Source organism: Salmo salar, chromosome 12 (assembly GCF_965601325.2).
Source record: "Salmo salar chromosome 12, fSalSal1, whole genome shotgun sequence".
NCBI classification, from domain to species: Eukaryota; Metazoa; Chordata; class Actinopteri; order Salmoniformes; family Salmonidae; genus Salmo; species Salmo salar.
In genome coordinates this window covers 97,570,108-97,585,821 of record NC_138302.1, presented here as the reverse complement: position 1 = coordinate 97,585,821, position 15,714 = coordinate 97,570,108, and the positions used below count along the sequence as shown (strand labels likewise).

Below are 15,714 nucleotides of genomic sequence, written 5' to 3'. Positions count from 1 at the left end.
CGTGATCTATACTCGGCCCTGTCTTAGGACGGTAAGTTGGTGGTTGGAGACATCCCTCTAGTGGTGTGGGGGCTGTGCTTTGGCAAAGTGGGTGGGGTTATATCCTGCCTGTTTGGCCCTGTCCGCGGGTATCATCGGATGGGGCCACAGTGTCTTCTGATCCCTCCTGTCTCAGCCTCCAGTATTTATGCTGCAGTAGTTTATGTGTCGGGGGGCTAGGGTCAGTCTGTTACATCTGGAGTATTTCTCTTGTCTTATCCGGTGTCCTGTGTGAATTTAAATATGCTCTCTCTAATTCTCTCTTTCTCTCTTTCTGTCTTTCTCTCGGAGGACCTGAGCCCTAGGACCATGCATCAGGACTACCTGGTATGATGACTCCTTGCTGTCCCCAGTCCACCTGGCCGTGCTGCTGCTCCAGTTTCAACTGTTCTGCCTGCGGCTATGGAACCCTGACCTGTTCACCGGACGTGCTTGTTGCACCCTCGACAACTACTGTGATTATTATTATTTGACCATGCTGGTCATTTATGAACATTTTAACATCTTGACCATGTTCTGTTATAATATCCACCCTGCACAGCCAGAAGAGGACTGGCCACCCCTCATAGCCTGGTTCCTCTCTAGGTTTCTTCCTAGGTTTTTGGCCTTTCTAGGGAGTTTTTCCTAGGGAGTTTTTCCTAGCCACCGTGCTTCTTTCACATGCATTGCTTGCTGTTTGGGGTTTTAGGCTGGGTTTCTGTACAGCACTTTGAGATATCAGCTGATGTACGAAGGGCTATATAAATACATTTGATTTGATTTTGATTTGATTTTGGATCAGAGTGGAGGCTATGCTGCAGGACGTGACGGATCAGAGTGGAGGCTATGCTGCAGGACGTGACTGCTCAGAGTGGAGGCTGTGCTGCAGGACGTGACTGATCAGAGTGAATACAGCAGAGACTCTATCTGTCACAGCTTAATTTTATCATGACTTACGATGATCTAGATATGATATCTAATCTGACATGATTTATCACAGTCTCATCACGACTGAAAACATCTCTGTCTAATGTCTTGGCTATAAATGTAAAAAAAAAATACATCATGTATAACATTATATGTGTTATATATATATATTATATATGTTGAGAGTGACATTTAGTGTTTTATATGTTATGCAGTTAAGTGGAAGTATGTAGTGTTTGAGTGTAATGTGTAGGTGTGTGACTTTAAAAATATCCCACCTTTTAAAATATGTTTACTAAGCCTGGTGGTGTGATGTATTTGGCTGCTTCTAGGAGTTAGGAGAGCCTATGCCTCCGGCATGGTTGGATTCTGCAGATAAGCCCCAGTGCACGACCAGCCAATAGAAAGAGAGAGAGTGGAGAGGGGGCGGGGTCGTGTAGAGGGAGCCAGACTCAGCAAATGAGAGAGAGAGAGAGAGAGAGAGAGAGAGAGAGAGAGAGAGAGAGAGAGAGAGAGGGGGGGGCACAGTATGCCCTTGCCTCCCTCCTTCCTCTCTATTATAAAACTGAAAGGAGACTGAATAGAGAGGAACAGTAGAGCTGGATAACAAAGAAAGACACTGAAAAGAGTACGGCATAGAAAGGACAGGGAGAGAGAGAAAGTGGGTAAAATAACGGGACGTGTGTGAAGAGAGAAAAAGAGAGACAGACAGAGCTCAGTGTAGCAACATCACCACCTCTCTTCCATAGCTACCTTTACCCCCTCCCTCCCTCCGTCCTCCTTTCTGTACTCCATCTCCCTTGGTTCTCCCTCCTCCTTTCTGTACTCTGTCTCCCCTGGTTCTCTTCTTCTCTGTCTACTACTATTACCGCCAGCAGGACCATGGATACAGGAAGCCCCAGGAAAATCCAGTTCACCATGCCTCTCCTGGACTCTCACCTGGACCCAGAGGCTGCTGAACAGGTGAGAGAGAAGGCTGGGGAAGGGAGGGGAGGCAGGGAGGGCTGAGGAGGGGAGGACAGGGCAGGGGGGGGCAGGGATGGCTAAGGAAGGGGAGGAAGGGGGGGGGGGGCAGGGAGGGCTGGGGAGGGTGGTATAGGAGGCTTGGAGGGGGGGGGGGGTCAGCGAGGACAGTCACACGGAGTGATGGTACAGGACCTTACACAAGCTGTTAGCTTTTCTAGGTGATACTTACGGGATCAAAGAGTTACAGTTTTACCAGTGCTATTGCACTCAGTCTCCAATCTGAAAAGGCAGGGGGGTTCGGCATGGTGAGGGGTCACAGGGTTATGGAACAGGACTTCACAGCCTCTCAATAGTGTCCGTTCTGAGCGCTGTAGAGACATTCAGTGTGTTGGGATCAATTAGTTATGACAGGGGACGTTGTAGCCCCTATAGAGCAGAGTCTCCATTCTGTACAGGGCAAGGGACCTTTCGAAAGCTTTTATTGTGTTTCTGGATCAAATAGTTGCAGTGATTTTCGTGCTATTGCAGTTGCAGACTCCATGGTATTAGGAATTGTTGTGTTACTGTTATGTGTGAAATTATATGTTGAATGTTCAAAGAACAGCTAACTTTTAAAGATTTTTTTCAAGTTTTGCTCTTTATTCAAATCAAATCAAATGTTATTGGTCACATACACATGGTTAGCAGATGTTATTGCGAAATGCTTCTAGATCCGACAGTGCAGCAGTATCTAACAGGTAATATCTAACAACTCCACAACTAAACCTAATACACACAATCTAGTAAAGGAATGGGATGAGAATATACAAGTGTATAATATATGGATGAGCAGTGACAGAGTGGCTAAGATGCAATACATAGTAAAGAATAGATAGATATTGAAGGATACAGTATACAGTATATACATGTGAGATGAGTAATGTGAGATTGGTAAAAAAAAATAAAAAAGGTAAAGTGGCAGTGTTCCATTTATGAAAGTGACCAATGATATAACGTCTGTTGGTAGGCAACCACCTCTCTGTGCCAGTGGTGGCTGTTTAACAATCTGATCTCCTTTTCAATCTCTCTGTCCCAGCTTTAATGCACATGCACTGACCTCGCCTTCTGGATGGAAGCGGGGTAAACAGGTAGTGGCTCGGGTGGTTATTGTCCTTGATGATCTTTTTTTTTTGCCTTCTTGTGACATCGGTTGTTGTCGGGTGCTGTAGGTGTCCTGGAGGGCAGGTAGTTTTCCCCCCTGGTGATGTGTTGTGTAGACCGCACCATCCTCTGGAGAGCACACACCACTGGTACCAAGAGAGAACGGTTGGTTAACTGTCTCCCTGGACTATGTTGTCATCAGCTACAATACCGGTCAAAAGTTTTAAACATTGTAGAATAATAGTGAAGACATCAAAACTATGAAATAACACATATGAAATTATGTAGTAACCAAAATGTTAAACAAGTGTTAAACAAAATCAAAATATATTTGATATTTGAGATTCTTCAAATTAGCCACCATTTGCCTTGATGACAGATTTGCACACTCTTGGCATTCTCTCTTGGCATTCTCTCAGGCAACATCCAGACAGAGTCATCTGACTAGTTAAGTATTGAGCGAGTCAATGGTACTTCCTGCTTTAGTTTTTGCTTGTATGCGGGAATCAGGAGAATAGAGTTATGGTCAGACTTGCCAAGTGGAGGGCGAAGGAGAACTTTGTACACGTCTCTGTGTGTGGATTAAATTCCTCTGCTTGCACATGTAACATGCTGGTAGAAATGAGGTAAAACGGATTTAAGTTTCCCTGCATTAAAGTCCCCGGCCACTAAGAGCGCCGCCTCCGGATGAGCATTTTAAATGAATAGAATAGAAAATATTAGAATAGAATAGAAAATACTAGAATAGAACAGAAAATACTAGAATAGAAAATAATAGAACAGGAAATAATAGAATACAACAGAAAATAATAGAATAGAAAATAATAGAATAGAATAGAATAGAAAATACTAGAATAGAATAGAAAATAATAGAATAGAAAGAATATTAGAACAGGAAATAATAGAATAGAAAATACTAGAACAGGAAATAATAGAATAGAATAGAAAATACTAGAATAGAATAGAAAATAATAGAACAGAAAATACTAGAACAGGAAATAATAGAATAGAATAGAAAATACTAGAATAGAATAGAAAATAATAGAACAGGAAACACTAGAATAGAAAATAATAGAATAGAAATAATAGAATAGAATTTCAAATAATATAACTTAAAATAATAGAATAGAAAATAAAATAATAGAAAATAATAGAATAGAATATAAAATACTAGAATAGAATATAAAATACTAGAATAGAATATAAAATACTAGAATAGAATATAAAATACTAGAATATAAAAAAATAGAATAGAAAATAGAATAGAATAGCAAATAATAGAATAGAATAGAACAGAAAATAATAGAATGTAATAGAATAGAATAACTAGATGGTCATTAGGGACACGGAAGTTAATACTGCATATTGGGGCTTTGGGTGCCTCACTGTCTGGAGAGGTTGTACTGTAGTGAAGAAGACATCCCATTTCTTCCATGTAATAAATATAACATGAATAACACAGATAGAGTGTATTCATTATGAATGAGAGAGAGGGATAACGAGAATAGAGTCAGAGCTACTCGACTTCATGCTGTCACAGAGAGTCAGATGGAGCTGCTGGGGCTTTACAGGGTGACAGCTATACAATAGTAGTAGTAATGTTAGGCAGTGGCGACCCGTCATTCAGGGCAGTATATCTATTATCTGTGGGGGTTGCCTGTTTTGTATGCTATTTTGGCGTTAATATTTGTCACATATCAGTTGGCAAACTATGTAAAAAAAAATAATCTAAAAATCTTTGAGTTAATAAAACCTCCATACAAACATGGTCTCTTTTTTGTTTTCTTGAGTAAGGCAGCTCCAAAATGCAGGTGCTGTCTGTGGTGGTGGGGCAGCCAGCGGAAAATAAGGGTTGCTAATGTTGCGCTGTGATTGGCTTAGTGTTCTGTCACTCATTGTGACACTACGTCACTGACAAATCTAAGGGTAGAGCTAGAAAATTCAAGGTTATTGGCCACAGATAAAATGATGTCAAATCACCTCATATCTACAGTAGCTTTGATTAGACTTTCAAAATCTTAGCTAGCTGTCATCATCATGAATTAAGTCGACAATCTACTGGCAAATCCTTTTTAATCCTTGTCATATGAAGAAAAATAATGAAGAGAAATTATAGATAAAACGCATTGGTGCTCATCGGCCATTGAACATAAACATTACACAACAACAATAAGTGGTTTGGAATGAATCAGTGGCTAACTGCAAGCATTGCAAGGTAATCATTAGCCTGCTATTCAGTGGAGTGGGTGTGCGGTCCCAATTCTCAGTTTAAAGGTCTCCTTTCCAAGCTTAAAATGATAAACATTCAACATTGGCCATGTTGCCAATCCAGCATGATTTCTTCCGCGCTCAAAACAACTGTTAACTCAGAACTGGAAAATCTGACTTCAATGAGTTCAAGACAACTGGGAAATCAGGAAAAAACAAGCTCTGACTGGGAAAATACGTTTTGAACGGTCATCCAACTCGGAATTGTAAGTCGGGAACTCTGGCCTCTTTCTACAGCTCTGGCCTGAAGATCACTGACGTCATCATGATTCGATCTTGTCTTTTTCCGAGTTCCCAGTTGTCTTGAAAGCAACACAAATCCAGAGAACGCCATATTTTTATGACAAAGTTTGATGACAAAATGTACCCACAAAGGACTGCCGGTCCACCTTCCTGGTCAAGTGAGCACAGCACAATAAGGTGAGTCCAAAACTGTATTGCATGCTGCTGTATAAATTATGTAATATGCCAGGGAGATACAGCGCATTCGGAAAGTTTTCAGACCACTTGACTTTTTCCACATTTTGTTTCGTTACAGTCTAAAATGGATCAAATCAAATAAATTCCTCATCAACCTACACACAATATCCCATTATGACAATGCGAAAACAGGTTTAATACATTTTTGCAAATGTATTAAATATAAAATACATAAATACCTTATTTACGTAAGTATTCAGAACCTTTGCTATGAGACTCGAAATTGAGCTTATCACAGGTGCACCCTGTTTATCATCCTTGAGATGTTTCTACAACTTCATTGGAGTCCAGCTGTGGTAAATTAAATGGACATGATTAGGAAAGGCACACACCTGTCTATATGAGGTCACACAGTTGACAGTGCATGTCAGAGCAAAAACCAAGCCATGAGGTCAAAGGAATTGTCCTTAGAGCTCCGAGACAGAATTCTGTCAAGGCACCGATCTGGGGAAAGGTACCAAAAAATGTGTGCAGCATTGAAGGTACCCAAGAACACAGTGGCCTCCATCATTCTTTAATGGAAGAAATTTCGAACCACCAAGACTCTTCCTAGAACTGGCCGCCCGGCCAAACTGATCAATCAAGGGGGAAGGGCCTTGGCCAGGGAGGTGACCGAGAACGTGATGGTCACTCTGACATAGCGCTCGAGTTTTTCTGTGGCGATGGGAGAACTTTCCAGAAAGACAACCATCTCTGCAACACTCCTCCACCAATCAGGCCATTATGGTAGAGTGGCCAGACGGAAGCCACTCCTCAGTAAAAGGCACATGACAGCCCGCTTGGAGTTTACCAAAAGGCACCTAAAGACTCTCAGACCATGAGAAACAAGAATCTCTGGTCTGATGAAACCAAGATTGAACTCTTTGGCCTGAATGCCAAGCGTCACGTCTGGAGGAAACCAGGCACCATCCCTACGATGAAGCATGGTGGTGGCAGGATGCTGTGGGGATGTTTTTCAGCAGTAGGGACTGGGAGACTGGTCAGGATGGAGGAAAAGATGAACGGAGCAAAGTGCAGAGAGATCCTTGATGAAAACCTGCACCAGAGCACTCTGGACCTTAGACTAGGATGAAGGTTACCCTTCCAAGAGGACAATTACCCTAAGCACACAGCCAAGACAATGCAGGAGGGGTTTCGGGACAAGTCTCTGAATGTCCTTGAGTGGCCCAGGCAGAGCCCGGACTTGAACCCGATTGTAGCATCATACTCAAGAAGACTCGAGGCTGTGATTGCTGCCTAAGGTAATTCAACAAATTACTGAGTGAAGGGTCTGAATACTTATGTAAATGTGATATTTCAGTTTAGTATTCTTTTTTATAAATTTGCAAACATTTCTAAAAAACAGTTTTTGCTTTGTCATTATGGGGTATTGGGCGTAGATTGATGAGGTAAAAAACGATTTAATCAATTTTAGAATAAGGCTGTAACATAACAAAATGCAGAAAAAGTCAAGGGGTCTGAATACTTTCTGAATGCACTGTATGTATACTTTAGCTAAGAAATTAATACTAAATATATGTTGTGTAGTAAGCTGTTAGTGGCCCATGTGCCTCACTCTAATAATTTGGTCTATTTTCTCATCTTAATTTCACCTACTGTTCTGACTTGTTAGTGCACATGTAGCCTGTAACCTGTTTTAAAGAAATGTAATAAACACATTTTGTAAGATCTTTCAATGTCTGTTTTCATGCCCCCTTCATTTATCCTATGGTTCTGACTTGGTGTACAGGGAGAACATTGTAAGAACGGCCCATGTTCTGAATTCTGTCGCTGTACATTTCAAAAGTGCTGAACAAATAGTTATATTGACTACGTCCATGCTAGCTCGCTCATTAATGTCTTCATTGAAATGAAGACATTTAATTGAAAGCGGGAAAAATCCATATATTAGCCGCGTCATTGTTTAAGCCGCGAGGTTCAAAGCCTGGGAAAAAAGTTGCGGCTTATAGTCCGGAATTTACGGTATGCTGATGATTCAACCACATACGCATCAGCAACCACAGCTAATGAAGTCACTGAAACCCCTTTTTTCACCTTTATTTATCTAGGCAAGTCAGTTAAGAACAAATTCTTATTTTCATTGACGACCTAGGAACAGTGGGTTAACTGCCTTGTTCAGGGGTTGAACGACAGATTTTTACCTTGTCAGCTCAGGGATTCGATCTTGCACTAGGCTCTGCCTGGCACCAGTCTGTTTTGGAATGGGTGGCCAGTAATAAACTGGTCCTGAACATCTCTAAAACTAAGAGCATTGTATTTGGTACAAATAATTCCTTAAGTGCTAGACCTCATCTGAATCTGGAAATGAATGGTGTGGCTGTTGAACAAGTTGAGGAGACTAAATTACTTGGCGTTACCTTAGATTGTAAACTGTCATGGTCAAAACATATAGATTCAATGGTTGCAAAGATGGGGAGAGGTCTAGCCATAATAAAGAGATGCTCTGCTTTTTTGACACCACACTCCAAAAAGCAAGTTCTGCAGGCTATGGTTTTGTCTAATCTTGATCATTGTCCAGTCGTGTGGTCCAGTGATGCAAGGAAAGACCTAGTTAAGCTGCAGCTGGCCCAGAACAGAGCGGCACATTTTGCTCTTAATTGTAATCAGAGGGCTGATATAAATACTATGCATGCCAGTCTCTCTTGGCTAAGAGTTGAGGAGAGACTGATTGCATCACTTCTTCTTTTTATAAGGAACATTAATGTGTTGAAAATCCCAAATTGTTTGCATAGTCAACTTACACACAGCTCTGACACACACACTTGTCCCACCAGACATGCCACCAGGGGTCTTTTCATAGTCCCCACATCCAGAACAAATTCAAGAAAATGTACAGTATTATATAGGGCCCTTATTGTATGGAACTTCCTTCCATCTCATATTGCTCAAATAAACAGCAAACCTGGTTTCAAAAAACAGATAAAGCAACACCTCACTGCACAACGCCTCTCCCCTATTTGACCTAGATAGTTTGTGTGTATGCATTGATATGTACAGTAGTGTGCCTTTTAAAAAATGTATGTAGTTCTGTCCTTGAGCTGTTCTTGTCTAATGATGTTCTGTATTATGTCATTCTGTGTTATGTTTCATGTTTTGTGTGAACCCCAGGAAGAGTAGCTGCTGCTTTTACAATAGCAAATGGGGATCCTAATAAAATACCAAAAATACCAAACTTTACCTCAGAGGCTAGCACAGAGCCAAGCAGAGCCTGGCTTGACTGGTGTGGGCATCACAGTATTTCAGTGTGGCCAAAGAGTGCTTGGGTGTTTAAGTAATTGAGTATTTCAGGGTTTCAGTGTTTAGGTATAAACCAGGCATCACAGCCTACTAAGGATTTTATTTTCTCTTAATCATTTCACAATCAGCTTTTACCAGTTGATGTAGACACAAATAAAATCATTTTTTTCAATACAATTTTTCTGAAATACGTGCATATGTTTGTCTCACTTCAGGACCAGACTTTTCCAGAGCAGATTGTGGATAAATACTTTTCAAATCATTATATCTGTATAATACTAAATACATGCATTTTTGGCTAATTCATTCAAATAAAATATTATGTAGAATAGAAAAAATTACAGAATATCAACAAATCCCCTATTGGAAAGTCTGGAGAATATATCTAAGGATAAGCACAGATCATTTGGTGAATGCAGATGCTTCTGAAGCTGAGAACAATTAGTTGGCATGCAGGAAGAGTCTGACTTTCAGGAAATGTCAGTTAAAGACAAGTACACTGAATTAAGACTACCAAGTGCCAAAAGCCTATTTCGAAGCAATCCATCTCTTCAAAATAGGTTTACTAAATGTAGTCCAGTATGTAACATTGTCTATGAAATGGGCTTTGAAATTCTGTGTAATTCAATGTAGTGAGCTTTGAAAAGATTGATGTATGTCTATTTTAAAGTTGTTAAAAATCATAAAATGCTATATGATGGTAGTATGATAATCTAAAGAAACATTTTCATAGTTTTTATGTGTACTTTTTAAAATACTAATATTAATGGACCAAAATACCAAAAAATCTCTACATTTATAAAAATGTAATTTCAGCCAGTGGTGCTGAAAAGTATTTCTGCATTTCATTTTGGGGTGTCTCAGTGTGGAGCAGCAGCGGAATTGCAGTGTTTCAGTGTTTCAGTGTCTGTTTCTGTTTTTCTGTGAGCCCTGTTGTACCTTGACAGTTTAATACTGTAGGTCAGGCTCTGGAGAGAAGCAGCATTCACTGTCCATCAAACTATCTTTCTAGGGGTGGAGTCCTGGAGATGGAGTCCTGGGGATGGGGTCCTGGGGGATTGAAGTTCTTGGGGTTGGAGTCCTGGGGGTTGGAGTCCTGTAGGTTAGAGCCCTGTGGGTTGGAGCCCTGGGGGATGGAGCCCCGGGGGTTGGAGCCCCGGGGGTTGGAGCCCTGGGGGATGGAGTCCTGGCGGGGTGGAGTTAAAATGATGAATTGCGGCATTTCTAGGTAATGTAACTCCACTTTGGTAGGCTTGAGTAAACGTCATCCACATTATTCTGCATTTTATAAGCTGATGTCTAGACATATCTTTGTCCCTAGCTGGGAGCATTGCTGTTAATTTCTAGTGCTTCTGGGAGGCAGTTTTGGACATTTCAGGTCAGAGATACTGTGTTGGCTAAAACAGCACTTGTCTGTCCTACATTTAAAAAGATTCTGGAAGCAAATCTGTTTTAATAAGTTTGTATGGTCTTATTACTGTAACTGAAATGCATGCAAATCCTCATGATCTATTCTTAGCTACTGCAATACTGAGAGAAGCCAGTACTTTACACAATAACCATATTACTAATATGTACAACAGATATCTATGTTTCCTTTGACTGAAATTATATTTCAACTGCATTTCCTGGTGCCCAGTAAAATATGGTTCTTGTTAATTGTAGGATACAGAAATATAGCCGCTGCAAATGTTATATAATCTAATGTTATTTTGATATCTATACAGATAGGAATGAAGGTAAACAACAGTAGTGATAGTGGTGGATGTGTCTGTAGACTAGCTGCAGACTGCAGACTAGCCTTCTCCTCTGACGAACCTCCCTGTTGGTTCACCGTGAATTTTAGAGTTGAATTTCAAATCAAATCAAGCTTTATTTGTCACATGTGGTAGACTTTACTGTGAAATGCTTACTTACAAGCCCTTAACCAACAGTGCAGTTCAATTAGAGTTAAGAAAATATTTACCAAATGAACTGAAGTAAAAAAATAATAAAAAGCACTGGCCACAGTGTCACGACTTCCGCGAAGTCAGCTCCTCTCCTGGTTCGGGCGGCATTCGGCGGTTGATGTCACCAGCTTTCTTGCCATCACTACTCCATTTTTCATTGTTCCATTTGTTTTGTCTTGTTCCCTGCACACCTGGTTTACATTCCCAATCCCACTGCATGTATTTATTCCTCTGTTCACCCCCATGTATTTGTGTGAATTTGTTTCGTGTTACGTGTTTGAGGTTACGCGCCAGGCTGGTGTTTATGATCCATGTTATTGCATGTGGTATGTTTGTTTGATATCATTAGCTTTTGTGACTGTGTTTTGCGCTCTGCACTTTTTCTATTGTGGCTGGAGGTTTTGACGCAGTTGCGTCCGTCTGCTGTTTTCTCCTGCCTCAATAAAGTGTGCGCCTGTTCACAACTCTCTGCTCTCCTGCACCTGACTTCGCTACCAGTACGCACCCAACACCTTGACACCCAGTGATATACTAGGCCTTACGCACTACCCTCTGTAGCACCTTACAGTCAGATGCCAAGCAGTTGCCATACCAGGCGGTGATGCAGCCGGTCAGGATGCTCTCGATGGTGCAGCTGTAGAACCTTTTGAGGATCTGAGGACCCACGCCAAATCTTTTCAGTCTCCTGAGGGGGAAAATGTTTTGTCGTGCCATCTTCATGACGGCCTTGGTGTGCTTGGAACATGATAGTTCGTTGGTGATGTGGACACCAAGGACCTTGAATCTCTCGACGCGCTCCACTACAGCCCTGTAGATGTTAATGGGGGCCTGTTCGGCCCGCCTTTTCCTGTAGTCCACGATCAGCTCCTTTGTCTTGCTCACATTGAGGGAGAGGTTGTTGTCCTGGCACCACACTGCCAGTTCTCTGACCTACTCCCTATAGGCTGTCTCATCATTGTCAGTGATCAGGCCTACCACTGTTCTGTCGTCAGCAACTTTAATGATGGTGTTGGAGTCGTGTTTGGCAATGCAGGTGTGGGCGAACAGGGAGTACAGGAGGGGACTAAGTATACACCCCTGAGGGGCCCCAGTGTTGAAGATCAGCGTGGCAGACCCTTACCACCTAGAGGCGGCCCGTTAGGAAGTACAGGATTCAGTTGCAGAGGGAGGTGTTCAGTCCCAGGGTCCTTATCTTAATGATGAGCTTCGTGGGCACTATGGTGTTGAACGCTGAGCTGTAGTCAATGAACAGCATTCTCACATAGGTGTTCCTTTTGTCCAGGTGAGAAAGGGCAGTGTGGAGTGCGATTGAGATTGCCCCATCTGTGGATCTGTTGGGGCGGTATGCGAATTGGAGTGGGTCTAGGGTGTCCGGTAGGATGCTGTTGACGTAAGCCATGACCAGCCTTTCAAAGCACTTCATGGCTACCGACGTGAGTGCCACGGGGCGGTAATCGTTTAGGCAGGTTACCTTCGCTTCCCTGGGCAAAGGGACTATGGTGGTCTGCTTGATACCACACCCTGGTAATCCGTCTGGCCCGCGGCTTTGTGAATGTTTACCTGTTTTAAGGTCTTGCTCACATTGGCTACCGAGAGCATTATCACACAGTCATCCAGAACAGCTGGTGTTCTCGTGCATGCTTCAGTGTAGTTTTCCTCAAAGCAAGCATAAAACAAATTTAACTCGTCTGGTAGGCTTGCGTCACTGCGCAGCTCGCGTCCGGGTTTCCCTTTTTACTCTGTAATAGTTTTCAAGCCCTGCCATATCTGACGAGCGTCAGAGCTGGTGTAGTAGTATTCAATCTTAATCCTGTATTGACGCTTTGCGTGTTTGGTGGTTCATCGGAGCGCATAGAGGGATTTCTTATAAGCGTACGGATTAGTGTCCCGCTCCTTGAAAGTGGAAGCTCTAGCCTTTAGCTCAATGTGATGTTGCCTGTAATCCATGGCTTCTGGTTGGGATATGTATAGTGGAGCGATGCATAGGGTGTTTGCCTTTCACGCTTGTGACCCGGGTTTGCTTCCTTGTTCTGCCATTCGCTACAGTATCCATAGCACAATGAGATTTAATTATAGGCTACTGTAAGTCTATTAGACTGTAACCCTGCTACTGAACAAACTCTGTGGTGCTAAACCAGCACTGTGCTACTGAACCAGCTCTCTGCTACTGAACCAGCTCTATAATACTGAACCAGCTCTATAATACTGAACCAGCTCTACAATACTGAACCAGCTCTATGCTACTGAACCAGCTCTGTGCTACTGAACCAGCTCTCTGCTACTGAACCAGCTCTATAATACTGAACCAGCTCTATGCTACTGAACCAGCTCTGTGCTACTGAACCAGCTCTGTGCTACTGAACCAGCTCTATAATACTGAACCAGCTCTGTGCTACTGAACCAGCTCTGTGCTACTGAACCAGCTCTGTGCTACTGAACCAGCTCTGTGCTACTGAACCAGCTCTATGCTACTGAACCAGCTCTATGCTACTGAACCAGCTCTGTGTTACTGAACCAGCTCTGTGTTACTGAACCAGCTCCGTGCTACTGAACCAGCTCTGTGCTACTGAACCAGTGGTGTGCTACTGAACCAGCGGTGTGCTACTGAACCAGCGGTGTGCTACTGAACCAGCGGTGTGCTACTGAACCAGCGGTGTGCTACTGAACCAGCGGTGTGCTACTGAACCAGCTCTATGATCCTAAACCAACGCTGTGCTACTGAACCAGCTGTGTGCTACTGAACCAGCTCTGTGCTACTGAACCAGCTCTATGGTACTGAACCAGCTCTATAATTCTAAACCAACTCTGTGCTACTGAACCAGCTGTGTGCTACAGAACCAGTTGTGTGCTACAGAACCAGCTTTATGATACTAAACCAACTTTGTGCTACTAAACCAGCTGTGTGCTACTGAACCAGCTCTGTGCTACTGTTCTGTTGTGCACCCCTGATCCTGAGCTTCATAGAGAAGAAGGATTTCTGTCAGGGCAGAAAAAGAGACGGAGGCAGGAAAGTCCCAAAAACCTCCCTATTCCCTTTATACTGCATGGGCCCTGGTCTGAAGTAGCGCACTACTAGCCTATGGGCTCTGGTCTAAAGTAGTGCACTACTACCCTATGTGCCCTGGTCTGAAGTAGCGCGCTACTGGCCGATGGGTCCTGGTCAAAAGTAGTGCCCTATATCGGGACTAGGGTGCAATTTGGGATGAGAACTGCTGGCCCTCAAAAGCCCATGAATAATTTGGATGATCCAAAGTTGAACAAGACCGCTGTTACAAGGACAGGTCTATGAATAGTTCTATGTGATGGTAGTAGAAAGATGTTAGTCCAGTCCTTGTTTCATACAATATAGAGCAATAGATGAAACATCCCAAGGCAGGCTGTAGATGGATGGTATTTTGTTATTTGGTGAAATTCAGACCAGACTGTATGAATCAGAGAGAGAAGCATTGACTGACATGAACTGGTTATACAGAAATGAAGGGTTGTATTATATTATTTCTATTGTTACTATGATCCATCAGAACAACTGAAGAACTGTATTTTTCCTGCGCATTGGAATTCTTCACATAAGCGACAGTAACATAATCTATGACTCTCCGTGCCCTTTCTCTCTGTAAGACAGGGCTCTTTTTGTTCTCCTTGTGGGAGTTATGATGAATGTGAAGGAGAGGGAGTTGGCAGCGAAGTGTGATGGACAGAGGCTCTGCATGGGTGTAACGGCCGTCGTCTGTAGAGGAAGGGGACCAAAGCGCGACATGTCGAGTGCTCATATTTAATTGTAAACGAGACACTTAGAACAAATCAAGAAAATGACAGCCAAACAGTTCTGTCAGGTATAACAAAACACTAAACAGAAATTAACTACCCACAAACCCCAAAGGAAAACAGGCTGCCTAAGTATGACTCCCAATCAGCGACAACGATGTACAGCTGTCCCTGATTGAGAGCCATAGCAGGCCAAAACAAAGAAATACAAAGCATAGAAAAAAGGACATAGAATGCCCACCCAAATCACACCCTGACCAAACCTAAATAGAGACATAAAAAAGGCTCTCTCATGGTCAGGGCGTGACAATGGGGAAGTGATGTGTGTGTATGTGTGTGTGTGTGTGTCTTCAATGAGATAATAATGACTAGTGAACAGAGTGTCGTCAAGGAGATAATATTGACGAGTTAAAACAGTGTGTCATCAAGGAGATAACATTGACTAGTCAGCCCCTATTAAAAGAACCTGTATCCAGTGCTCTTCACTGGGAAGGCAGAGCGAGACTTAGAATTAGAGAAGCTTTCTTTCACTGGATAATCTGTCTTTCACGGATCACGGAGGCTGTGTTTACACAGGAAGCCCAATATTTATGTTTCTAACTGTAGGCTTTATATAGCTCTGAGAAAAAGAGAAAAAGAAACAGGCATAAACTTTATATCTATATTTATATCTGGCCTCTAAAATAACCATCATATTGCTGTTCGATATCACTCTAGAACACTGCAGTACACTCATCAATAACACTGTGTGGGCTACAGGCTGTGAACACAAAGTAGACTAGGCTGTTATGGCAGAATGCAGCTTCTAGAAACAACAATAGGATTGGACTTCACATGATGCTCAGCCTTAGTCAGCAAGGCTGCCAGCTAGGCTACAGCTCAGAACTGCTGCCATGCGTGTGTGTCCAGTAACAATACACATCCCTGCAATACTGTTGTTGGAGTCTATTGAAAACACACAAAC

At 42.5% G+C, this 15,714-nt stretch overlaps 1 protein-coding gene across 1 annotated transcript in view; it reads left to right on the top strand.

The window, feature by feature from the left end:
• Positions 1–1,473: 1,473 nt before the first annotated feature.
• Positions 1,474–15,714, top strand: part of LOC106566152 (protein phosphatase 1 regulatory subunit 1A) — a 40,841-nt gene continuing 26,600 nt past the window's right edge. The window contains exon 1 of the mRNA XM_014134008.3: positions 1,474–1,908. Coding sequence (XP_013989483.1) covers positions 1,828–1,908 — 81 coding nt within the window. The 5' untranslated portion in view covers positions 1,474–1,827. The remainder of the gene's footprint in view (positions 1,909–15,714) is intronic.